Source organism: Rattus norvegicus, chromosome 2, assembly GCF_021556685.1.
Source record: "Rattus norvegicus strain SHRSP/BbbUtx chromosome 2, alternate assembly SHRSP_T2T, whole genome shotgun sequence".
Lineage (NCBI taxonomy): Eukaryota > Metazoa > Chordata > Mammalia > Rodentia > Muridae > Rattus > Rattus norvegicus.
This window is the reverse complement of record NC_141535.1, coordinates 150,250,882-150,278,528: the sequence shown is the minus strand read 5'-3', so window position 1 is coordinate 150,278,528 and position 27,647 is coordinate 150,250,882. Positions and strand designations below refer to the sequence as shown.

At 35.6% G+C, this 27,647-nt stretch overlaps 1 protein-coding gene across 2 annotated transcripts in view; it reads right to left on the bottom strand.

Moving 5' to 3' along the window:
• LOC148006695 (uncharacterized) overlaps positions 1 to 24,612 on the bottom strand; it is a 47,503-nt gene extending 22,891 nt beyond the window's left edge. Inside the window, exons 1-14 of one of the 2 annotated variants that reach the window (XM_087637477.1) lie at positions 24,499 to 24,612; positions 22,466 to 22,639; positions 19,454 to 19,603; positions 18,063 to 18,104; positions 17,386 to 17,467; positions 12,899 to 12,976; positions 11,617 to 11,652; positions 11,361 to 11,424; positions 8,716 to 8,892; positions 4,401 to 4,579; positions 3,826 to 3,987; positions 2,757 to 2,866; positions 2,182 to 2,371; positions 526 to 784 (exon numbers count right to left, since the gene is read on the bottom strand). In XM_087637477.1, coding sequence (XP_087493603.1) covers positions 526 to 784; positions 2,182 to 2,371; positions 2,757 to 2,866; positions 3,826 to 3,987; positions 4,401 to 4,579; positions 8,716 to 8,892; positions 11,361 to 11,424; positions 11,617 to 11,652; positions 12,899 to 12,976; positions 17,386 to 17,467; positions 18,063 to 18,104; positions 19,454 to 19,603; positions 22,466 to 22,605 — 1,669 coding nt within the window. In that variant the 5' untranslated portion in view covers positions 22,606 to 22,639; positions 24,499 to 24,612. The remainder of the gene's footprint in view (positions 1 to 525; positions 785 to 2,181; positions 2,372 to 2,756; positions 2,867 to 3,825; positions 3,988 to 4,400; positions 4,580 to 8,715; positions 8,893 to 11,360; positions 11,425 to 11,616; positions 11,653 to 12,898; positions 12,977 to 17,385; positions 17,468 to 18,062; positions 18,105 to 19,453; positions 19,604 to 22,465; positions 22,640 to 24,498) is intronic. The other variant, XM_087637481.1, reaches the window with a different exon arrangement.
• Between the last annotated feature and the right edge of the window lie 3,035 nt (positions 24,613 to 27,647).

Genomic DNA, 27,647 nt, shown 5'->3' with positions numbered 1-27,647 from the left:
AGCTCAAATCTCAGATCATAGTGTCTATGTCAACCATAAGAGTATATTACGCTGTAGTTTCAGATTTTCATAAGAGACTAGCATAGTGGCACATGCCTATATTCCCCGACCTCAGGAAGCAGAGCCAAGAGGATCTCTGTAAATTTGAGGTCATTCTGGTACACAAAGCATCTTCCATGACAGCCAGAGCTGTTCCATAGAGAAAACCCAATTTGCTGTTGAGTTTCTATTTTCTTTAGGAATCTATGTTAAGACTCAATATATCACTGCAAGTATCATTTCTTTACATATCCTTAATTACTTAATCTCATTTCAGGGATCAACCTCTAACATAAACTAAGGGCCAGTGGAAAGACATACTTAAATTAGGAGGCAAATTCTAACAGTAGGATAATTCCTAGAATGCATAGGTGATATGTTCCTTCACATGCTCCAGTAAATCCTACGTTGCTGTTTGTTACAAATCACATTTCAGCGCTCAATGATTCTAACTGTAAGTTATGGTAGTAGAACAAGTGTACACACCTAGAGGGCCTTCACAGGGAAGAGGGGCAGCTGGACTTCCTGGCCGTGCATGGTAGCCAGGAGTGCATGTCCTCCCAGCGGGGCATCTGCTCAGTCCACGTTCGGTTTTCTTCACGTTTCTGATATTTGCTGCAGTGTTCTGGGAACATGAGGACATTGCTCCAGGAGGATGAGATAGAGAAGTTTCATGCGACACTGCAACCACATCCTCTCCAAAAATTTTTGGACAGTTTTCGATCATAAATGTTACCAGAGAAATCTGTGTTAAAAGAGGGCGAATACAGAGTGTCTCTGTTAGTTTCCTGGCTGCAAATCACATTTTCCCTATTAATCTTGGAGGAAAAAAATGTGCAGTCCAAAATTCTGAGATAAAGTTAGCTGTTAGAAAGTATAGGGGCTGGCTTTGTCATAAATTTAAAAGATTGTGAGATCAAATGTACAAGTGTGGTCATCACAGTGCAATGTTATATAAGTGGATGATTTCCAGGTTCTATATTGTGATGGCCAGTATGTGATACATACTGTCCACTGAAATAGCTTTCTTCCATTTGATACATCCACGTGTGAGCATGATTGTAAGAATGCTCCTAGAAAGGCAGAACTATGGAGGGAAATGCGGGCCCCATCTTACTGAAAGTTCCCATGGGCTGCCTAAAAAGCCAGAGACAGTCAAACCCGTCTGAGCAGTTACATTCCCATGTCTCAGTACAGCGCAATGGTAACAGCTGCATCAATATCTCACTCTCAGTGTCATTTCTTCATATATCCTTAATTACTTAATCTTGAAACAGCGATGACTTAGTGGAGAAGTAATGGTAACTTCTTGATCTTATGGTTCATTATATTGGGAGGTATTTCAAATAAGTTCTTCTTGGAGGAAATGGGATAATTATGGATCTTCAATTGCAGGTACTTAGGGACCCTAACTTTTACTCCTGATCTTTGATTCTACACAATATGAGGAATATTATTGTTTCTTAGTTGGGCTCTGTATAACATGATCCTTATAGGTCCAAGGACAATTGGTTAATTAATAATGAATCAGAAACTCAAATGCTTAGGAATCAATATAACCATTCGATCACTATATTATATACATTTTGATATTTCATTATAGTATTGGGAAGGTGGCTAACAGAGAACAGTAATCACTTCTCTAAACCAATCATAACCAGCATCCAGAGCCCAAGGGTATATTTAATCACATTAATCAGGAGTCATAATGACCATATCTGATTAAAGCAATCCAAATTGAATTGTCTCTGTTTTGTTGGGGAAACCACCTTGAACGCTAGTAGAATGTCACACATTCTACACTGATTCTATCAGAATTAAGTCTGTTTTGCTGACCCAATATCCAGAACTCTTACTTTTTGTATCATTTCACAGCATTTTATTTCACTGGGTGATTGTAGGATATTCTAAATGACCACTAAAGACTGAGTCACTGAGCTCAAATACCCATTTGTGTTTTAGGTAAAATTCACCAATGATTCCTTCCCTGCAGAAGAACTCCCCTCAAAGCAGTACTTACTTTACAAAATGAAACAATACCAAAATCAAAACAATCAACCACCACAACAAAATAACCCAGATGCTCAGGATAATAGTGTTTTCCCTTTTTTATTGTAAAGGCTTACCAAAGCTAGGCATTACCTTTTTGCCAATGTCTTTTGTCCTTCCATTATTCCAGGAGCTGTGCATGAATAAGAGGCATGGGGCTATCCCAACAGATAGATGGTAAGAAGACATTTCAGTAACAGGAGAATTACTTTTAATTTCATATAATATTTGAAAAAATTGCCTCAGAAGCGCAGCATTTGCAGGTGGCAGTTTATCTAAAAGACTGAACATAGAGAGAGTTATTTTTAAACAAGTACACTCAATTTCTAAATATGAATGAAGGGAACAGAGTAATAGAGTCGATTGCTTGATGCTCTGAAAATAAGATGAAAGAATTTTTACTCAATTATACCTTGAAATATTTATCCAAATCAGAAAAAAAAATTCTAATTAGAATGTGAAGATAAGATAATAAGCCTGGGCTACTGTAATTCCCTCGGTAACACACACTTCTCTTTTGAATGTGTCTTTTGTGTTTGTGAACAATTGAAACGTTTTCCTGTCTCTCAATGTGTTTAGTAAATATTTCTGTGTCTATTATCTCTAATGTGTAAGCAAATATTACTTCTATTTTGTTGATGTTGTTCACAGAGTTTGCCAACAATTACCTCTGCACTGCAGCTAATTTCTCTTCCTCATCAACTTTTTTCGTTACAGCAATCCACTCATCATACAGTTTTGAGGTCATCAGACTTCCTTCGATGTTTTTTAGGAAGTCCTTAAAAAGAGAGGAAAATTATTTCATGGAAAAAAATTAATCATGGAAATTATTCAAAATGCATTTAACTGTAAATTTCACATTAATTCTAACTTCCTTCACAGCTCTGCTAATTTCCCGTACTTAGAACGTTCCACGATATATTGGTTCAGTGAGTTTCATCTATTCAAACTAGAAACCCAAGAGTATATTTTCAGATTTACTTGGACTATAGAAACAACTTTCCTTAGCTCAACATTCCTCTAGTGGACAGCTGAGCAAGCCAGCATAAATAGGCAACCAATATTTCAGCTTGAAAACTATTTCAAATGAGAGAAACATACAATTATGGTAACCACAACAAAAGCAACCATAGAAACTATTATCTGATTTCTGAGGAGCAGAAAGCCAGGTCTGGTACTGGAAGCATGGAATAACATGTGCCCAGGGTTCTTACAGAATGCCCTGTCCATATTTCATTACAAAAGTGTGACTCCTAACTCTATTTAAATTTTTAACGAATATTCACACATAATACAGCCCTTGTCCATCAAAAAAGTTGTCTTTGCAATGGTTGGAGACTGTGACCAAAAACTACAGCTGTTTAAGGCACAATGAACAAAATATCCTGTGGCTCTGAGCCACAGTTTATAAACATACATACTAAGTCCTGAACTGGGGCTCTGTGCATTGGTTAAGAGAGTAACAAAGATTGTTTACCAGAGGATAAGGACATTTGCTTTGAGATTGGGTCTACTAGAAATGAGGGGAGGGCTCACATTTGATAACCAAAAAATAGCATAGCTTAAATAATTTCTGAACAAACATCATCCATATTTTTAACATTAACACAGGAGACTTTGAGCTTACCATATTTCTCTCCTGCGTATCTATTGTCACTCAAGTGAATACAAAGAGAAGAGCACTAATTCCATAGACTCAGGATTCCTGAGGGTGGATGATGGAGGGACTTTCCCTACCTTAAAGATCCACGAAACTACGTGCACTGATTGCTTGTTCATGTCCACCTCTTCTTCTGAATCCAATTTGTCTTTTATTGTTTGGCACAATGTTATACTCGGACGTACTAGAAAGACACCCTCCGTTGTGGGCCCTTCCCTTTTTAGTAGGGATAGCATGTCCTGAGAAGTAGATACGGAAATATCTGTCAGACTTTGTGCAGCACAGAGCATTATTGGCTCCGTGAGAACCAGACAAATGGTATGCACAGGTGCAGTTCAAGTACTTGCATGGACACACAGGACCTCAGCTGGTTTGGTGCCTCAATCTTTTGTTGTAAACATCCAACCCTTATGGTAATCCTTAAAGTTCAGGCAACATTGCTTTTCATCACATTTTACAAAATTGTTAAGGGATTAAATCCAACATTTCTAATACATCATTCCTGAATAACCCTCTCTGATCTTCCTATTTTAAAACCAATGTTTTGGGACACAATTTTTACTCCACATGGTCATAGAAGTGAAGGGGTCAGGTATTTTAGAAGCAAGATTTTTGTCTTAAGAGAGCCAGAGAAGAACCATATGAGACATACCACAATTGCCGACGGCAGGTTGCCATCCTGACAAATGGAACCGAGTTCTCTTCCAAACAGTTTTCCTCCATTGTTAAGTTTTTGGGTGGTGCATATTTGGTCTGGGCGAGGCACAGAGATGCTGTGCCACCACGATGATGTAGAAGTTCTTTGTTTCTTAAGGGTCTTTTCCTTCATATCTGATCAGGAGTTGAGATCGTCACATGGGATAGTATAATTTATACAAATCTTTTACAAAACTAATTTCAATGACAAAATGTCCCTATTTTAATAGGTTAATAATTCTGTTGTGTTTATGCAGCCTTCTTCCTGTATAACCTACACTGTTATTAATCTTAGTGATGTCTCTAAGACATGGTCTAAAGTTCTCTAGGTGGAATTCCCACAAGATGATGCTGTCTCACTCCACAGTGCATCATGAAATACTAGAAACCTTGGTTGAACAAGCTCCCTGAAATATGTATAGAGTATTGCTTCAGTAGTCACATCCATTTTCGTTGATGCCCTGCCTTTATTCACATTTAAAAATTTTCTGTTTTCTAATGTCTTTTTACCCTTCGTTTTTTGTTCAGCATTTTCATGAACCATTGTTAAGTTTATTTCAGCAGCAGTATGTCCCCCCCATGAGAAAATATGTATGACTATATATTTTAGTGTAAGAATACAGCTGAAATTCTAGTTTCTTTTTCCTTTCTGAGTTTTCTGTTAGAATATTGATCCATAATAAAATTTTAAATATGTTACTTAAAACAAATAAATTAAAAGAAAACAAATGAGTAATATAACACAGTATAAAATAGCCTTCATTACTGTAGAACATATTGTCTTCCTGGCTATCTAATTCAAAATCAGGAGGGCAGAAATCACAGGTAATATTATATAGACTGACAAATATATCTTTTTTAAATTTATTTAATATTTTTTTTATTAACTTGAGTATTTCTTATATACATTTCAAGTGTTATTCCCTTTCCCGGGTTCCGGGCAAACATCCCCCTCCCCCCTCCCTTTCCTTATGGGTGTTCCCCTCCCAACCCTCCCCCCATTGCCGCCCTCCCCCCATAGTCTAGTTCACTGGGGGTTCAGTCTTAGCAGGACCCAGGGCTTCCCCTTCCACTGGTGCTCTTACTAGGATATTCATTGCTACCTATGGGGTCAGAGTCCAGGGTCAGTCCATGTATAGTATTTAGGTAGTGGCTTAGTCCCTGGAAGCTCTGGTTGCTTGACATTGTTGTACTTTTGGGGTCTCCAGCCCCTTCAAGCTCTTCCAGTTCTTTCTCTGATTCCTTCAACGGGGGACCTATTCTCAGTTCAGTGGTTTGCTGCTGGCATTCACCTCTGTATTTGCTGTATTCTGGCTGTGTCTCTCAGGAGCGATCTACATCTGGCTCCTGCCGGCCTGCACTTCTTTGCTTCATCCATCTTGTCTAATTGGGTGGCTGTATATGTATGGGCCACATGTGGGGCAGGCTCCGAATGGGTGTTCCTTCAGTCTCTGTTTTAATCTTTGCCTCTCACTTCCCTGCCAAGGGTATTCTTTTTCCTCATTTAAAGAAGGAGTGAAGCATTAACATTTTGATCATCCGTCTTGAGTTTCGTTTGTTCTAGGGATCTAGGGTAATTCAAGCATTTGGGCTAATAGCCACTTATCAATGAGTGCATACCATGTATGTCTTTCTGTGATTGGGTTAGCTCACTCAGGATGATATTTTCCAGTTCCAACCATTTGACTACGAATTTCATAAACTCGTTGTTTTTGATAGCTGAGTAATATTCCATTGTGTAGATGTACCACATTTTCTGTATCCATTCCTCTGTTGAAGGGCATCTGGGTTCTTTCCATTTTCTGGCTATTATAAATAAGGCTGCGATGAACATAGTGGAGCACGTGTCTCTTTTATATGTTGAAGCATCTTTTGGGTATATGCCCAAGAGAGGTATAGCTGGATCCTCAGGCAGTTCAATGTCCAATTTTCTGAGGAACCTCCAGACTGATTTCCAGAATGGTTTTACCAGTCTGCAATCCCACCGACAATGGAGGAGTGTTCCTCCTTCTCCACATCCTCGCCAGCATCTGCTGTCACCTGAGTTTTTGATCTTAGCCATTCTCACTGGTGTGAGGTGAAATCTCAGGGTTGTTTTGATTTGCATTTCCCTTATGACTAAAGATGTTGAACATTTCTTTAGGTGTTTCTCAGCCATTCAGCATTCCTCAGCTGTGAATTCTTTGTTTAGCTCTGAACCCCATTTTTTAATAGGGTTATTTGTTTCCCTGCGGTCTAACTTCTTGAGTTCTTTGTATATTTTGGATATAAGGCCTCTATCTGTTGTAGGATTGGTAAAGATCTTTTCCCAATCTCTTGGTTGCCGTTTTGTCCTAACCACCGTGTCCTTTGCCTTACAGAAGCTTTGCAGTTTTATGAGATCCCATTTGTCGATTCTTGATCTTAGAGCATAAGCCATTGGTGTTTTGTTCAGGAAATTTTTTCCAGTGCCCATGTGTTCCAGATGCTTCCCTAGTTTTTCTTCTATTAGTTTGAGTGTGTCTGGTTTGATGTGGAGGTCCTTGATCCACTTGGACTTAAGCTTTGTACAGGGTGATAAGGATGGATCGATCTGCATTCTTCTACATGTTGACCTCCAGTTGAACCAGCACCATTTGCTGAAAATGCTATCTTTTTTCCATTGGATGGTTTTGGCTCCTTTGTCAAAAATCAAGTGACCATAGGTATGTGGGTTCATTTCTGGGTCTTCAATTCTATTCCATTGGTCTATCTGTCTGTCTCTGTACCAATACCATGCAGTTTTTATCACTATTGCTCTGTAATACTGCTTGAGTTCAGGGATAGTGATTCCCCCTGAAGTCCTGACAAATATATCTTAATCAGTGTGTGTGTGTGTGTGTGTGTGTGTGTGTGTGTGTGTGTGTGTGTGTGTGTGTGTGTGAGTGTGTTTGTGTGTGTGTGTGAGTGAGTGTGTGTGTGTGTGTACTTATATATATATGTATACCAAAACGCTTTTCAAAATTTTTGACTCAGAATTTTTTCTGTCTAAAAGAAATGCAGGGACAGAAATGGGAGCAGAGACTGAAGGAAAGGCCCTCTTGAACTTCCCTAAACTTCTGGTCCATCCTATGTATAGACAGTAAACCATGATAATCTTGCTGATGAAAAGATATGCTTGGAGGCAGGAAACTGACGTGGCTGTCCTCTGAGAGGATCTTTCAACATCTGACTGAGACAGATGCAGATACTTACAGGCAACTATCAGACTGAACCCTGTTTCCCCATTGGATGAATTAGGGGAAGGAATGAACAACCCCATAAGAGGGAGAATAATATTAATTTTCTTGGCCTCAGAGCTCCCTGGTTCTTAGCTAATAACCCAAGGGAATACATTGCCAGTCTGTGGCCCCTGCTGCATATGTAGCAGATCTTGTCTTGTCTGTCCTCAGGGGGAAGGGATGTCCTGGCTCTTGTGACAGCTTGATGACACAGAAAAGGGGAGAATATATGGGTGAGGTGGGAATAGGAAGGTTGGTGGGGTAGCACCCTCTAAGAGGCAAAGGGACAGAGGTATGAGGTTGGTTTTCATAGGGGTGGACCAGGAAGGGAAGAATATTTCAAAAGTAAATAGAATAATTAAGAAAAAAAAGACAAAATTTAAAAGAAATCAAGTGTGAAAGTGGGAGGTTTCCAAGAAAAGAGAGTGAGGAGAAATTATAAAAGAATTCTATCCTTTGAAAAGTATTTTAAAAAAATTCAAAATGCCCAGTCTATCAATTTTAGCATCATTTTGACTCCAGATGTAGGAATAAAGGGTATTTTTATAGAATTTGAAGTGAGATTAGAGAGTTAGCTAAAAGCCTAAATTAATTTCTATTCAATCCTGCAACAGAATATCTTTAATCCCATAAGTCTACTTTTATTATGTAGCTTTCATTGCAATAGTTTGTCAAAATGCAGTTTATAAGGTAATTTGGGTCTATATCATACAATCACTTGATGGGCAACATATCAGGATCCATGGCTTAGACCTGCAATTCTCATAGGAAAAAAATGTATACACACAGTGCTTGATATACCAATTTATGGTGCCTGGAAAAAAAATGAAACATTCTCCCTATAACCAAGCCTTGTCTTCACATCAGAATTTAGAGTTCTGTTCATATGGACCTGGAACATATTTTTTAGTTTTTATTTTGTTTAGTACAGTGACCCACTCCCAGGAAAGGAAATGATATTATGCTGTGATGTTTATGACAATTTAAAATGGGAACTAAGAAAAGCCACCCAAAATAAGATGTCAGACTCACTTTTTTGGCTTCTGGCTGAGTTTCTGGGCCTTAAGATGAATTGCCCCTGTGCATCAGCGTTTAGATATTTCATGATCAGCCCAGGTAGGGAAGGGAAAGCAGTAAAGTTTCTTAAGTCCCGTGAAGTGAAGTTCTTTTGAATATTTATCATTATAATGTCATGTGGATAATCATTTCCTATGAGAAAAAAAAACATGAATTATAACCAATGCAAGTGAATATTGGCAAACTTTCTGATACAATTTCGAATGCTTTGCTGTATTTCTCCTCTTCATATTTCTCCTCTTACTCCTAGTCCTCTTCCTTCTTCTTCTGGATAATGTAGACTGTGCACACTAGAACCCTAGAACCCTTACAGAGACACTATAATTAAGTAAGCTGAGAACTCTAAAATCAATGACGAGAAAAATTTCAGTGTGCCACTTTCTTTACAGAATATAGACCTAGCAGTGCAATGTATTAGAGGGACTTTTGTTCTATTCTGCTCTAAAAGTTTGAAGACATACCTGTTGGAGTACTATTATCAACAAACTTTTTACATCATTTGAATCCTACTTCACTTGTCAAGCTTAATATTAAGCAATTTAAAGATTTCACACTGTGTACATAAAATACATATGAGCACTAATTTTCTTCACAAAAATAATTCTTTTTTTTAATTTAATTTAATTTAATTTTATTTTTATTATTAACTTGAGTATTTCTTATATACATTTCTAGTGTTATTCCCTTTCCCAGTTTCCGGGCTAACATCCCCCTCCCCCCTCCCCTTTCTTATCGGTGTTCCCCTCCCCACCCTCCCCCTATTGTCCCCCTCCCCCCAACAGTCTAGTTCACTGGGGGTTCAGTCTTAGCAGGACCCAGAGCTTCCCCTTCCACTGGTGCTCTTACTAGGATATTCATTGCTACCTATGAGGTCAGAGTCCAGGGTCACTCCATGTATAGTCTTTAGGTAGTGGCTTAGTCCCTGGAAGCTCTGGTTGCTTGGCATTGTTGTACATATGGGGTCTCGAGCCCCTTCAAGCTCTTCCAGTTCTTTCTCTGATTCCTTCAACGGGGGTCCTATTCTCAGTTCAGTGGTTTGCTGCTGGTATTCGCCTCTGTATTTGCTGTATTCTGGCTGTGTCTCTCAGGAGCGATCTACATCCGGCTCCTGTCGGTCTGCACTTCTTTGCTTCATCCATCTTGTCTAATTGGATGGCTGTATATGCATGGGCCACATGTGGGGCAGACTCTGAATGGGTGTTCCTTCAGTCTCTGTTTTAATCTTTGCCTCTCTCTTTCCTGCCAAGGGTATTCTTGTTCCCCTTTTAAAGAAGGAGTGAACCATTCACATTTTGATCATCTGTCTTGAGTTTCATTTGTTCTAGGCATTTAGGGTAATTCAAGCATTTGGGCTAATAGCCACTTATCAGTGAGTGCATACCATGTGTGTTTTTGTGTGATTGGGTTACCTCACTCAGGATGATATTTTCCAGTTCCCTCCATTTGCCTATGAATTTCATAAAGTCATTGTTTTAGATAGCTGAGTAATATTCCTCTGTGGAAGGGCATCTGCGTTGTTTCCAGTTTCTGGCAATTATAAATAAGGCTGCTATGAACATAGTGGAGCATGTGTCTTTGTTGTATGTTGGGGCATCTTTTGGGTATGTGCCCAAGAGAGGTATAGCTGGGTCCTCAGGTAGTTCAATGTCCAATTTTCTGAATAAACTCCAGACTGATTTCCAGAATGGTTGTGCTCTTAAATCTGCCAAAATTTATGTCACTTGAAGGAACATCTTCTTTACGAGTTAGAACTTCACATTTTCAGGACTTTGAAAAGACTAGGTTTGCATGCACACTTGGTGATCTCAGATTTTTAATTCTTATTCAATCATTTCTGATAATTCTATTAACATTATTTATTTGGCAATAATCTTGTATTGAAATAAAAGAAGGCAATAAATGGAGTAGCTGAGTTTAAGTCAGGTTGTCTCCAGAAATCAGAATATGATCTCACATTCAGTTACAGAATTACTTGTCCTATGAGATGTCAACTGAATACTTTACATGGATTCAGAGAAATGGCTACATTTATACTATTCATTACAAAACAATCTATATAATTTGGAATAAATAGAAAAAAATTGAAGATATAACATTTCAGATTTAAACTTGTTTCTGTGTGTAAGTCTTTTGCTCACACAAATACCTGTTTACTATGTTGCACTTGGTGTGTGTGCAGGTCAGATGTGAGAATTAGATCCCATGTAACTTGAGTTATAGACAGTTGTGAGCTACCATGTGAGTTATGGAAATCCTTGAGATATCTCTCTAGGTAGGAGGATATTCTGTAATGATCACCAAATGATTTTTTTAATTGTTTTCTCCAGAAAGAAGATGCCTAAAGTTTTGTTTTGTTGGCCTTTCAAGGAAAATTCAGTTTTACAAAAAGAAAAGCACAGAAAAATTCCTGTCATTGTCAGACTGTTGCTTATAAGATGTTATCTTTTGTCTGAAGGTCATATTAGTTATTAATAATGATTTAAATGAATGACATTTTGTTTAAGTCATTTTGTTTTAGTGTTTAAGTATAAGACAAAGCATGGACACATTGAGAATTCACCAAACTCAGCTAGTCCCTCTTTAGATTACCCTGTTATTACCTTGGAGTACTCTTGGAGCTTCCCCAGGGCGAGAACAGAACCACAGTTGATAATCTTCAATGCTCTGGAAGGCAAGAAGAAGCAACCATCACAAATAAGCTGACATGGGAGACTTGAAGAGTCTAGCAATTTCCTTTACTTTTCATATCTAGCTCTGTAGCAGGGAAATTATTTAGACCAGTATTAATGATATATCTTCTGAACACAGGTTTGAGCAAACAGGATTGATTTCAGGAGAAAACCTTTGGGTACTTGCCTTTCCTCCTGGATGGAGCCTTGATCTACTGATCCCCTATAAAATAAGAAGTTGCATTCAGCTATTAGCACTAACCAAGACGAATATCATTATGTAATTTCTCACATCTGGGCATACTGAGCAAGGAATATTTAACTTCAACTTAACATGAGCACACAACCTAGTGCTCACAGATGCATATATTCACAGTGACTATGATGACTTTAGCAACGGAACATTTGAAAGATATGATAAATTAGATAACAGTGAACAAAATACTCAAAAAGGTCTGGAACGTATTCACTGCAAAAGTGTTATGGATCCATTTGAAACCATCATCGGAATAGAACTTTCTGTTGAATTATTGAGCACCACCCAGGAGTGGCTCTAACCAGAATTGTTAATTTTATTTTCTTTTAGACTCCTATTTAAAACCAATGACATTGCCCCATATAGATTGTAAGTATTATACTGGAGACAAAAAACATACCAGCAGACACACCACCAAATACCCATCCATGCCCCAACATACACAGAGAGGTGATAATGAAACAGAAAGAGAAAAAGTGTGAGACAGAGTGGAAGGAAGGGAGAGGGAGTGGAGCATAGAGACAGAGACAGAGCATCATGGAGATTCTCATTTTACAAACTCACAGAAAGTGATAGACACGTACACACAAACCCATCGCAACACTCATACATACACAGTTAAACAGAGATACTCATGCACACTCTAAAATAGAAAAACAAAGATATATACACATATGGATGCAAAAAGAATATAGAAAAACAGATGCATTCATTAAAGACTTATTCAAAGTTAAAAATAAACACACCAGAACATGTACGCTTACACCTCCATACAGAGAGATAAAAACAAGAAGAAATGGGCAAGATGAGAGAGTATAGTCTAATTTAAAAAAAAGAAAGAAAAAGAGAAGCAAAGACGAAAGAAAACTCTTCCCAGTAACATTGGTATCCGTTAAATTATGTGTGAGCATATGACAAGTTAATCACAATTTATTTTAAATTTTATTATCTAGTGAATCTAAACAAATAGCCCAAATCATTAGGCTATTAGTTCATTAAATCACATAAAACTAGACAGGAATTCAAGAAAAAAATGTCACTCAAAGGACTATTATTATGTCTTCGATAACTTCAGGTTAAAAAGGTAGCATTTGTCAAATATGATATATCAATGTATAGTGATCTTATTTCTGCTGTATATACACATTTCCACATATGTGAATCTCAAAAGCAAAATTCCATTTTAACTCAAAGTAGACTGAAAGTAACTTACATGTTTTCTCATCATTGGCAGTAACTTGCTGATTATGTCATTGACTGTATCGAAGTTTGTTGCTGTTACATATAGAGGCTATAGAATGTGCAGAGAGAAAAAATGCTTTAAAACAATGTGGAAGCTCATGTACAAATTTACTATGATCTAATCTTTGTTGATAACTTATACTCTGTAACGACTCCTCTAACATGTAACTTATTTTCTTCCCATAAGTCTGGAAGACACTCAGTATAACATATTTATCTGAAAATTGAAATCTTGGGTACTGAGAAATCAAACATGACTGTCACAGGTTGTGTAAGATAAAGGGTGACTGAGATGCCATGCGTGCTAGTGCTAAGCATCCCGATTTTTCTTTAATTATGGCATAAGGTAGTCAGGGAGGGCTCTTAAAAGGAGAGAAGAGACATTTGCTACCTCCCAATTGGACTTCCATCATTAGACCCTACTTCCATGTGCTGCATGTGCACAGCTCTAGGGAAATGAGGATGAGAAGCAGCACAATTATTTTTATAACAATTCAAATTAGTGAGCACTCTTCTCATATCAGGGTTGTAAATAGTAAAATGGTATACAGATACTCTATATCTGTACACTCTTGTTGAAATCTTTTAGGATGTTAGACCTAGATATACAAAATATATATTTTACAGAGAAGACTCCATTTCTTAACACACCCATGTATAAGGAAGGGTCCTGTACTATTAGCTCTCTACTGCCTCTCATATTTAGAATCTGCTCCAAAAACCTAGGATGACAGCAAGAAGGAAATAGCATGAAATCAAAGTGTAGTAGTCTGAGAAAACAACACTGATGTACTGGAAATCTATACATTACCAGACAGTGAGTAGATAAGTATATTTTTATGAAGTTAGTTTCTATATTGTCAGATATCTGTGATAAGGATTTTAAGTTTCTAGGAAAGAGTCCCTTCAATAAGAAACACAGCACAGGTCTCTCTCCCTATCCCTAACCATAACCTTGAACAGAGACCGAAGGAAATCACTTCACAAGCCATCTCTTTCCCAGAGATTTTATATGTTATTTTTTTATTATTCTTTATTAATCAACTGCTTGGCATAAACTCTTACTTTGAAAATGAGGAGAGTTTGTGTATGTGTGTGTGAGCCTCTGCATGTGCATGTGCTTGTGTGTGTGTGTGTGTGTGTGTGTGTGTTTGTGTGTGTGTGTGTGATAGTTTGTTTATGTGTTTGTTTGTGTGGTTCTGAAGACTCATCGAAGACCCTAATGTTACAGGTCAGCTTAGTAGAATTTTATGAAAAGGACACCTTACCCTAACTCATTTTGCATGTAGTTAAACAGAGGGTAACAATTATGCAAAAGCATCTTTGAATATGAAAAAAAAGCTCAGATCTTGTAGTTGTAATGTAACATGAAATTAACCAATTTAAGGTTTTGTTCATAATGTAAAATTAATCATCTATGGATGAAAATGTAGATCAGGGATCAGAAATCATACATAATAGAAGGAAATAAACACATGTAAGTTTCCTTCTTACACCAACATGGCTCAATGAAATATGTGCATCCATTCAAACCATATACACACAGGAACATAGACACATATACACACATGCACACAGTTAGACGCAAATACAGTTAGACACAAACACCCACACACAGAAACACACAATGTGAGCATAGCACATTAAGGAAAAGTAAAGCTTCTGTTTTTCTGTTGAATATCTGAAATATCCATGTAATTATAAGATAAAAAGTTTTATTATAAAGAATTCCACACATGCCATAGGGTAACTATTTGTATAGGACTTTAATTCACATTATGGTAAAAAATTTTGTTTTCAGACCATTAGAAACATATCAATGTTTAATAATGATTGAAAAGATGTGTACATTTCTTCCTGACGGTGATTTTGTTTACAAAACAGACTTCAAGACAAAGAAACTTTTCAATATAATATTTTTAAAATTAACATTTTAAAAGCGTGCATATGAAAATACAATGGGAAGTTTTATAATACATGTTTAAATAATTCTTGACTCATGATGAACCACAAAAATGTGAGGCATTCTTATATCATTCTTATATCATTACAATAGTTCAAATGTTTCTTCTCTGAGGAATAAAATGTTTTAATTGTTCAAAAATAAATAAAAATATAGCTAATTTAATAAATTTGACTATACATTCAGTTAGAAATAATAACTGTAAACATTGAAATTGCATATTAATAGAATAAATGTTCAAGAATTTGGTGATACTATTATTAACAAGGTATGAAATTCAAAACACATTACTTAAAGTCATGTAGGCATGTAGTAAAATACTGTCCCCCAGTCTTGGCATATGCATTGACTCAGGAGGACAATGCAGTTCTTTTCTAAACAATACTAAGCCCTAAAGAAAATATTTTATACATTGATAATCATTGCACTCAAGAGAAGATAAGAACACGATTGGGGAAAAATTGGAGGATATCATGATACTGTGCAGGTGATTTGGCATTTCTATACTTATATGAAATTACCTAATAAAGATAATTTTAAAATTGTCTACATTGATATACCTTAAAATATAAGCAGTGTGGGAAAGTACATTGAATATTAAGAGTAAGATAAAAGGAAAAATTTGGAGGAAATATACAAACATGAAAATAGTAAAAACATTTTCCTAATTTATCCATAGAAGATCTTTACAGGTGTATCTTAAGTATAATGAAATACATGGATAATTCAAAAAATTTCAAACTATTAAAAGAAAAGGCTGAACTATTAACAGAAAATCAAAAAACCAATAAGAAATTTGCATATATGTTAATATTTATAATACATATAATATAAAAATGAAGTATTATGTATTTCTAAATACTCACTAGAGAACATGGAGAAAGAAAATAATGGAGGATATTGAAGAAAGGTAGAAGAGTGTTTTGATGATTTGATCATGTCTCTTGAAGGACAAGAAGGAAATATCATAACAGGAATGCAAGCTAAAAGTAAATATTACTAATATTCTGAACTACACAAAAGGTTTTCAGTAATTATGGTAGGATAAAATATTAAAGCATAGAGTCATAGGAGAAAATTAGTAAAAATGTTCATTTCATAGGAATTGTATCTAAGTCACAGGAGTGTTGAAAGACATTAGGAATATTGTTCATGTCCTATGCTGAGGGTTTGCCACAGCTGAAGTCAACAGCAGAGGCAAGAGAACATTTCCCTATGGGTCGTTCTGCTCTTCTCTGTCCTGAGGACACAAATGGTCAGCCACGTTAGTGCTTGTTCCCTGATTTATGTCACAGAATTGAAATTTATTTTATATTATATTTAATTACTTTTTTGTATAACGTAGACCTGGTAAATAGAAGAAATTGCTTGGTGATCTAAACCAGCTTCATTGTTTTCACCTTGGTAAGTGTAGTGTAGTATCCACAGTGACGTGTTAGAACACTGGCTTTAGGTCCATTTTATACCCATTAGCATTTATGAAAGACAGAGATGGTGATCACTAAGCCACAGTCTTTTCTGCTTTACAGTAGGAAATGTCTTCAATGCTCTACCTGCTGCATAATAGTGAAATATTTGATCTGCACTAAAACAATACTGGAAAGTAGGCAATAATTTAAGCATTAAGAAAATAGACAATTATTTAAAAGACACTTAAGTTTAACTCGGTGATAGAACTACTGAATAGTATGTGTGAAGTTGTGAGTTTTATCCTAAACACTGTACACAAAGATGAACACAGACACACGTAAACACCACACACACACACACACACACACACACACACACACACACACACACACACACCACTGTTAAATTTATCAGGGTAATTTGTGAACAGAAGTTATGTGTAAAGATGCCCTCCTGACTAGATATTCAAATGAATATGAGAATAAAAACCACACTTTTGTAGCTGATATTCAAGTGTACGTGTGAGGGTGCACAGTCAGGGACATAGAGAAGTAGCACACGATGAAGATTAGGAGCTAAAATATCACTGAGCGATTCGGTAAGGAGAGGAACTCTAAATCTTTATGATAATCTTACATAACAAGACTGGGTTACTAGTCATAAATATTTTAAAATATATAAGGAATAGTGGAAAAAACACAAAAGGCTATATATAAGCAATAAGGCCTCAGGAGGGGGCAGTTTAATTGTAGTAATAATACCTCATGGGAATGATTTGCTGTTGAAACTACTTTATTCAATTTTCACTGATTTAACAAAATTATTTCCTGTTTTCAGACGGCTAGTACATGAATCAGTTTTGTTTCATGTTGTTATCTACATGTCACATATGAGAGTCCTATGTGTGCATGGAATACAGATACAATATCCACACACTAATGCCTACATTCTCTACCTGTCCCTCCCTCGTCACTTCCACTCTCCCCATCAATGCACTTCTTATGTCTCCATCGTCCATTACTTTACAAACTGTCTCTCTCCTAATCATGAACCTGGAATATTAGTTTTCATATGTATTCACATACAGTGTCACAGTATGCAATGTCCTCAGTGGATATCTGCAGGGATAGATCTGTTTTGTTCTGCTTCTTCGCATCACGAATGGATCTGTCAAATGCAATAAAACATATAGTACAGCAAAATTAATTAGTAGCTTATTTCAAGCTAATCCCTATTAATGGTGTTTTCAGAATCATCTTAACTTTCAATACAAGAAAATAAGTTCAGCAAAGTTCATTATTTGACTGGTGAATTCTCAAAAATGTTTCAGAAACAACATGGTCAGGTAATAATAGTACATTGACCTAAATAATATAGCCAGTCCTGAAAATGATGTATCTGAAACAAACAGAATAGTAGAAATCTGCTTTACCTCAAATGAGGAAGCAGCCGATGGTTTGAATATGCATACTAGAGTGACATCTACTTAGGGAAACTTAAAGTTAAGACTTGAGAGTAGTGTTTACTCTAATACAAAGAATAAATAATACATGACGAACTTGCCCAAAATTAAATAAAATAAGCAATGGACAGGAGAATATGAAGCATTATCCATTCATCATCTAATTAACAGCTGATTTCGAGACAGACTATGAAATATATACATATATATATATATATATACTTTTTTTAAACAAAACAAAAACACATACTGCCATTCCTATATCACCAAGGAATTAAAATACGAACATAAGTAAAATACCTTTGTAGAAAGAAGTACCACCAAATGGTCTCTTCCATGGAACTGTAAAGTTGAAAAAATTAGAGTTGTGATAAGTGGTAAGATTTCTAAGGTTATTATGTATAAAAATATGTTGTTTGTGGCAATTAATTATGGTATAGATGTATTTGGTAGTCTCCAAATGACTCCACTTCTTCACGACCCATCTTTTTGGAGTGGAATTGCTGTCATTTGACACTTTACCATACCTAAATATAATACTTATCGTATTCTATAAGGGAGAAACACTAAGCATTAAATCACCATCTTTAGAATTTTTACCAGAGGAGTAGAAAATATTCAGATAACAACCAAAGGTGATCTTCTCTTTTGTCAGAGTCTATGACAAATGCTTTTCCATGTAAAGAGCAAACCCATAGAGCTTAGAATTCTCATAAAACGTTTGTTTATGCTATCTGAGTCAACTGTGTGATGATACTAAGAGTTTGGGCAGAAGAATGAAAAGGGCTCAAATTTGGGGTGTGCATGAACTTTTCATGTAGAAAAGAAATTTGAATTTCAGTGTATGCTTGTGTAGAGCAGAAGGCATATGCTACACACTCCCTTTGATTTCCACAACTGCACTCAAGATAATATAAATATGCCATGAGCACATCTTCTTATGAAAATTAAGAATGCAAATTTGAAATTTTCCTTAACTCTGCAAATTATACCTGACTCTGATGGTCTAATGCCACTAGTCCTTTTTAATTGACTATAGACAACAGTGATAATCTGCTACACGGAAATTTAAATACTTGTGTATTGCATGAGTAATTTTTCATCATTCAACTTAATACAAATTTTAAGAAAATGTGTGTGTAGAAAGTATATGTCACATTTTAATATAATATACTAAACTATATATGTGTGCACTTTTAAAACACAGATAAAATCAGATCATTCTGGGGAGAAGAATGTCTAGGATATAGTAACACCTTGTCCTGTCAACATTTTTCTTAGAAGACAATGCACTTTTGTCCTGCCCCACAGCTCTTGTGGAGTCTTGATGAACATCAGAAATCAGAACAGAAATCACGTACCTACATGTAGAAATGTATATGGTGAAGAGGATAGAAAATCTAGGGTCATCATAGAAGTGGGAAAGTTGAGATATCCTCCTATATACACACACAATAAAATTGATTTTCATTTTGCAAACATTTTGTGATGATGAAAATCTTTGGTGAAAGAAGTTACTAGATACACATTCTTCAATGGTCACCAATAGCCATAGCCTGATTGTTGTTTTTTAATTGGGGAATTTTAGAATGAGTTCTCATTCACTGGGAAGTGAATTACACACCATTAATTCAACCCAGAAATTCTGAAACAATCCTCTTGTGATCACCGGTCCGAAATCTAGTACTTACCAAAAGGTGACAACAGCATTTCCCATAGGCCAATACAGGTAAATGGACTTGGAAGCAGGGCTGTTGTCTGTCCTGAATATGTCCACTTCATTACCAAGCCACAGGTAAGTCAATGGAATGACATGCTTTACTTTAAACTTCTTCTTATTCCTAAAAAGAGAATCAAATATCTCCGTTAGTTTAATTTGCATGGTAGTTGGAATTGTGGTAAGACCCAGTTCTGCCAGCCCCAGAGCAAAGGAGGACACATCCATTTCTATATCCAGGCAGAGCTTCATTTATAGAAAGTGACCTATTTCAATATTTCTTACCTGGATTTAGTTAAGTAACAACCATTTTGCTTTGCTTTTTCTCATAATACACAAAGAAAATTATTTCAAGACTTTTATTTTTATTAATTACATGTAACAAGTTTTCTAGAATAAAATCAAAATTATTGTTTGACTTACAAAATCCATTTTCTCTTGTGCATCTCCCTGTACTAAATGAATCACGTACCTCTTTCCAGTTGCTCCTTTAGGAAACCCACAAAGTATATATCGCACAAGTAACCAAAAACACGATTCTTTCTACCAATAATTTTTCCAATTAATCAGAAGAATGTATTCCTATCAAACATACTGGCATTTTTAGAAGTATTTTTAACAAACAATCATCTATGAGGTATAAATTTTCTTCTTTTTTCATTCCTTTTATGGATAATTTGCTCTTGAGAATTCTCCATAAAAATACAGTGTGTTTAATGATTTTTTCCTCAATTTTCCTTTCCATTCTATCTCCTGACAGATCTCCAACCCACATTCAAGGATTTTTTTGGAATGTTTTAATGATGGACATAATATAATCTGGTGTGTTTGCTGTGTAAACCCAGGTATTAAACTTACCTTCGAATACTCGTGTTCTAGTATGTGGCTACACAACTGAATTATAAATGACTCCCTCTCTAATTCTGGGGACAGAATATCACAAGAATAAGCCATGCTCCAAAGATTCCTGTATATAATCCTTTAATATTGGAAACATGTGAAGACTAATTGCACTACAAAAAAAGATTCCTCATGTATTCTGATGTTACATGCTATAGTCAAAATACACGCTATCATGTAACATGTAACATGTAACTTCAAGATATACATACACACAAGTCTCAGTAATACGAGACAGTTATATCTATTATTTACATTCACCATTGAAAACATCTAAATGTATATATATATATATATACCTATATAAAAATCAAAATTTCCAAGAAATCCTTGAACCTAAAACTTCTCATTCCATGGTCTGTTAAGAGATAAGCTTCTTTGAAAATGGAAATCATGACAATCATTTCTTATAAGCTTGATAACCTTCTTTAGATAATATGAATGTGAATCTAAATATAGTTTTAATTACTATGGCAACCCGACAGAAGGGACCCTATAAACTGCCTTTAAGAAACCAACAATTGCTGTTTCCTTTATTCTCACAACACAAAATGAAGTTGACTTCCTTCCAGCAACTCCACTTATATGGCAAATAATCAGTTTTTTTTTCACTTTTCAGATAAGTTGATAGCTATATTTTAAAATAAAGTGTGAAGATTTTCCAGTGTGGAATGTAGGGAGCTGTGTAGAGAATCAAGAAAGATGGACAGATTGATAGACAGCCAGTCAATTCTCTTATATTCAGCCTGCCTCAATAAGTCACTAACTATTTTCTTTGAAGGAGCTTACATGACTGATCAGGGTTGCAGGAAAAATGTACCCAGTTGGTGTATTTATAATGTACAGAAGACCTCTCACCTGAATCTTTTATTTTCTCACAATCTGTGAAATGGATCTTCTGGAAAATAATTCAATGATTCTCAGAAAATTACAACCCCTACCCCCCCAAAATGTTATAGACTATTTCATTGATGTCTGATAATTTTATGTACTTATGAGAACAGCACTTAAAATATTAAAGTGATAATGTCAGCAGCAACATCACACCTTCTAGAATAATAGAAGGCTATGATCATGACCAGTGGAGATTATATATGATGTGGTCCCAGAAAACCCCTCTATGGCCATAAATTGCAATATAACCATGTACACAGCTTCATTCAATCACCTCACTTTTCTCTAGTGTCTGCAGAAAAACCAAGCAAGACTTAGTACCAGCAGTTTCCTATTTTAGTGGAGGGATAGGAGTTGCTTCCTGTCTCTTCATGCTAATGTGGAAGCTATGAGGTCAGGAGACTTACATGTGTAGCCCCTTATGACCAACCGTCTTGCTTCTATACTGTATTTGTAAACACCAAGCAAGAAGGCTCCTGCTTATCATGGATTTATTATTTTATTTAGAGAAATGCGTCCCTGTATATTTCACGAGTCTCTCATAATGTCTTGTAATCCTCATAAGTTAGTTTTAAAAATGCTAGAACTGTGGACACATGCTAGCATAACAGTCTCCTTGGTAGCTTGTTGCTAATCTTTTGCCAGATTAAAACAACAGAGTAATACCTTAATTCATTTTTTAAATGTGCCCAAGTAATGTGTCAAAAAAATTGCAATTACGTAGGGTTAGTCAACTAAGCATCAACCCTACTCAAGAAGTAAAGGCCACTAAGGAAATTTGAGAGTAAGAGAGCACCCCACCCCTAGGAAAATCACATAGTTGCTTATCTAATGCCAAATATACCTTCCTGAAAACACAAATACACACAGTATTATACTGACTGAGCATGCTATATTTAAATACTTAGAAACTATACATTTATATGTGTATATACATATCTATTATATATGTGTATCCTAAGTTAGCTTCTATATGAAATAATGTGTAAGAACAAGTAATAAAAAACACAAAGCCATGATTTTAAAAGAGAAGAAGGAGGGATCTATGGAAGGACATGGAAGAGGAAAAGGAAAGAGAGCAGTGAAGTAATTATAATCTCAAAAATAATGGCTAGTTTAAATAGTTTTGTACATTAAATCTTTTCCCATGTGTGGCCTCTTATAGTAAGGAATGCATGATGCTTTTACTTACAGTTTACTGGATATAACCAAAACATCAGTGAAGAGGGTGAGATATCGTTTATTTCTTTTCCAGCCTCTTCGGAGAACCGCGGCCCCTTGGCAAACTACGGCTCGATTTTCTTCTCCCACATCTTCCTCAATCATTTCCATGTTGGAAAAAAATGCTCCTCATACAGAACTCCACCTAGCAGAGAAAGCATTCAGTGGATAAGTTATAAGACCAGTATTCATACTCTATTTCAAAGGGTAAATGGTGTTAAAATACAGACTCAATTTTCCAAGCATGATTCTGTTGAGGTATAGACAGATTTAAAATGTAACAGAAAATATGTCATGTATGAAGAAAACTATTGGGAACATATTGAAGAACTGGGATCTTTTCAGAAGTGGGAATCTTTTCTGAAGAGTCATGGGGTAGTTTGAAGAATTGTAAATGGAAGGATCTAGAGAAATAGTTCTCAAACTGTAAATGCTGCAACACTTTAATGTGGATCCTAACGTTGTGGTAATATCATCCAACTAAGTTACTACACTGCTAATGTATAACCAAAAATTTGAAATTGTTTTGAGTACTAATGTAGATGTAGGTTATGACAGATATCAGATATGGTACTCTGAGAAAATGCCATAACTAAATCTTTGTTAGCTAACATAGTAGATGTGAAGAAATAATCATTTTATCTAGATGATTTAGTTAGGTCTCTGGGAGGGACTCAGAAGTGCCAGGCTTGGTCCAGCTCAAGATACAGTAAAGAAAGATTCCTGATGGTAAAAACAAATAGATAAAAACAAACAACAAAAAGAAGAAGAACAACAACAACAATAACAAAAATGAAAAAGAAAATAAGCGTTCGTCAAAAAATTGTGAAATTGTCTTGTCTAACAAAGGTACATATTTCCCTTGTGGCAAAAGGGACATCTGACTCTCCATTGACTTGTTCTTATAGGATATCAGTTCCCATTCTGACCTTCTTTACTCCTGAAGGGGCTAAACATACTTTATATAAATTTAAAATCCCCATCTGCGTTTCTGTTCTTTTCCAACATCCTGTCCCCGTCCTCATCATACTAACTCCTAATACGTGCGAGAACCCCCCTCCTCTCTGTGAGTCCTTTTTCCTGACCAACCTATCTCCTTCTTTCTCTTCTGATTGTATTCCTTCTCTTTTCCTTGACTTGATCATATCAAACCTGTTTCTTTTTTCTATATCCTGAAAAAATTCCGGATGCCTCTGAACATTTTCCTCTCTTAACCATAACAATATTGCTGCTCTAATAATGCAGTGGCTTCTGCTTTGGTGTTTCCTTTACTTTCCCTGCTCATTCAGTTTGGATATTTAAAATACGAAGTTACTCAAGTGACAGTAATTCATCCCACAATATGTAATATAATATATGTATATTACATCTTTCAAAGAATTTGTGCAGAAATGTCCTAGCTTCCATTTTTAAGGGACTTAAGACAAACATGAATCAAAGCCTCAAACACAGAACACCTATGGTTGCCATCACACACATCAAGCAATAATGATAGATATGTTTAAATATAGTATTACCTCAGTTTCATGATGAACAAAATTGAAAGTAAATGACCATGTCATGAAAGCTGTGCATTTCTAATCTGAGTCAATGTTAAATTTGAGATTTAGATTCCAATGAATACAAGGTGTGATGGAAAAAATAACAATTTCATGAAAAGCAGAGAATTCTTAGATTTTGGGTTAGATTTACCAGTTTCTTAAGAACATTATCTGAAGTCATGGTGGGTAATGTACATGGGTTGAGAATAAAGTAATCCTCATTTCTAACTTGTACAGTTTTTAAAAATTTACCCAAATTATTCTCCTCTGTAACTCAAATATACCCCTCTCCATGTGATAACTTTGTTTCTGTAGAAGTTTGGTGTTGACTATTGCTACAATGATTACCTTTTCAAGAAACCACTTTAGGTGAGAGTTATTTCACATGATCTGGAAGAATCAAGACAGAACACTTCTTGATACCATAAGTCTATCATGAGAATCAAATTATATAAATACATACCTTTTTAGATGAGCCTGCAATGAAGAATTCATCGAACAATGTGAATTTTCCTTCGCCTCTCTGCCTCTAAACACCAAACCGGTGACTGCAGTGGCTAGAAAGCAACTGTAGTCTGAGGATTCTGTAGTTGTCAGGCTGAAGAACCATTGTGATGTCAATATTCTATGGCTCATGCCATCTGGCAGAGTGACATGTGCATTCCATTTCTCTCCCTCTAGCTTTAAAACATGGAATACACAAGTGGAACCACCAGTATTTGCAATGAATAACATTTTCACAACTATAAGTATACATATATATGTAGACATAGCTACATCTATAGTTAAAAGCCTTTAACGTCCCTGAGAATTAGAGTCAAAGATAGACAGCAGTTAATGGCAGTCCTTATAGATATAGATGAGAGAGGATACAGATACATGGATGGATACATAGATAGACATGTGTATGATAAGAGGAATATTGTGAAATGCATGTGAATCCTAGAAGATTGTCAAGTCTTATTTTTCAACAAAAGGCTCCTTATGAAAAAGGTAGCATGGAGACGACATTAACACTGTGAACCTTAGACCTGAATAGACACAAAATATCAAAGAATTTTAATTGGAATGTGCTTTACTGACAGAGAGTCTGAAACCTTCACACAGTTCTGTGAAGCCAGACAGCTTTGAAGGATACAGAGGAGGACACACAATTATTAATATGCAGTAAATTTTATAGAGTGTAGCCTAGAGACAAAGAATTGTGATTGAAACAACCTGAGAGATACTCTATAAATCTCAGACTCAATCTCCCATCTAAATATCCATAGCATTCCAAACCTTTCTGTCTTGTTCTACAGGATGGAAACTCTCTAAACGTTCTAGAGTATTATTCCTTATGAAGGCGAACTTTATTCTGGCCCCGCTAGTTTTAATTTTTCTCATGATTTTCTCCCTTTTCTCATGGACAGACTTGGTCACATAAAGTTGTTTTTCTCTCTGCCCTGAGCTCTGTATATTGCACTCTCTCATCTATAATCAAAGCCTGCCCTCTATTATTATATAGACTATTCGTTTGATGGTTTGTCTACTGTGTCCTGCAACACAGTTTGAATATTTAAAATATACATTTACTTAACAGAAGGAAATTTTGATTAAATCGTATATTACCCCTTTCAAGAAATTTGGAGAGACACCATTACTTTTACTTAAAAAGCCTTTAACGTTCCTGAGAATTAGAATCAAAGGGAGACAGCATTTAATGGCAGTCCTTATATTTATTCAAGAATAATGTAAAGATATGGTTAAGATATTAGAAAAATGCAGTTCCTCATTAAATAAAATTGAAAGCAAATAATGAATGGAGTGTTGTACCTATTTTATCAGTATTCTGTTAAATTTTGTTGAAAACAATTTGCAGAATACCAGAATTCTTCTACTGTGGGTTGAGGTTACAAATAAAAAATCTTTGCAATCATGGTGCGTTATCAACTTGTTTGGGCATAAAATAATTCTCACTCTTAAACTGGTCAGATATTTTTAAAGGTTTGCAGAAACTTTTCTCCTGTTTATGGAAATGCATCCTTCTCCTCACATGATAACTCTCTATCATTAAGGAATTGGTAGAGAACATTCCTAACATAAATAGTTTTCCAAGACACTGGTGATTTGAATTACTTCACATAGTCTGAACAAATCAAGACAGACCACTTCCAAATAATATAAGTCAATTATGAGTATCACATTTGTTATTGAAATTACCTTTATGGTGAGATAATATGGAATGGAGAACTCTGATTCAATGTAAAATTTTCTTCTCGTTCCCAGCATACAATATTGAACTACATACAGCAGTTAGTTGACAAACTACTGAAGTCTGCGGACTCTGTAGCAGTCAGGCTGACAGAATGTTATGGTGTATTAGAAGAGATGGCATGTTTTGACAATGTGACCCATGCATTTCATTTTCTTTTCCTTCTACCCTTTGGTTTTAAAGCGTGTGTGTGTGTGTGTGTGTGTGTGTGTGTGTGTGTGTGTGTGTGTGTTTGTTTGTTTATGTGTGTGTATGTATATATTTTACATATATATTCATATTTCATAAATAGAAACACTGAGATAGATATACAGAATGATAGATGGATGGGTAGATGGTAGATATCTGCATTTTGAAGGAATACTTTGAAAAATATTTTGTAATATATATTCACCCCGAAAATTCTTACTACCTAGTTCATTGAATCAATCAAAGGTCAACAGAAAAATTCAGTATTCAGATACCATGAACTCTGTGGGCCTTAATATCTAACAGAGACAAAACTCACAATTACTTTAAAGATAAATGTGCTTAAGTGAGATAAATTCAGAATGCTGAAAGTCAGACAACACTGAGATCTACAATAAAGAATAGATAATTATGAGTGTATAGTTACATTTTTATAGTAAATCCTAGAGACTCAAAGCATGGAGAATGAACCAACCTGGGAGATAATGTGTAAATGTCATAATTAAAACAGTATACGTTATGTACATTATCCTCATAAAACGATCATGTAATCTTAGAAGGTTTATGATTTTAAAACAAAGGAATTTGAGTGATAGTGTCAAATTATACCTTTTGCAAACTGTATTTCAACTGATGTGTGTAGTTACACAGAACTAATGAAGATAGCACAAGTCTATCAAACTACAATTTTTTTCATGGAGATTGTCTGCTACGTAATTCTAACTGTAAGGAAATACATTGTAGTGCAAGTAATAAAAGAAATACAGAATCAAATCTATGTTCTCGAATGTCCTCTACTTTATTGAGGGTGTGTTTTTCTTCCTACCACAGGCGTCTCCCATTTTCTACTCAGATGTTCCCCATTCTGCACCAGTCAGCCTCGTTCATACACAGTCTTTTTCTCTTTCTCTGCTCTGAACGCTTCCATATGCTGCTGAACATTTTTCTCCAAATAACATACTTTCCAGTAATAATGGAGTGATTACTATTTTTGTAGGCTTTTTTTACTGTGCCCTACTCATATGATTTAAAATTTCATGTATACTTTTCCTATATGAATATCACTCTGACCAAATCATGTTTTATCTTTCAAGAACTATGTACAATGACACCAAAATTTTCATAGACATACTTTAAGATCCCTAGAAATCAAAGTGTGACGGAGAAAC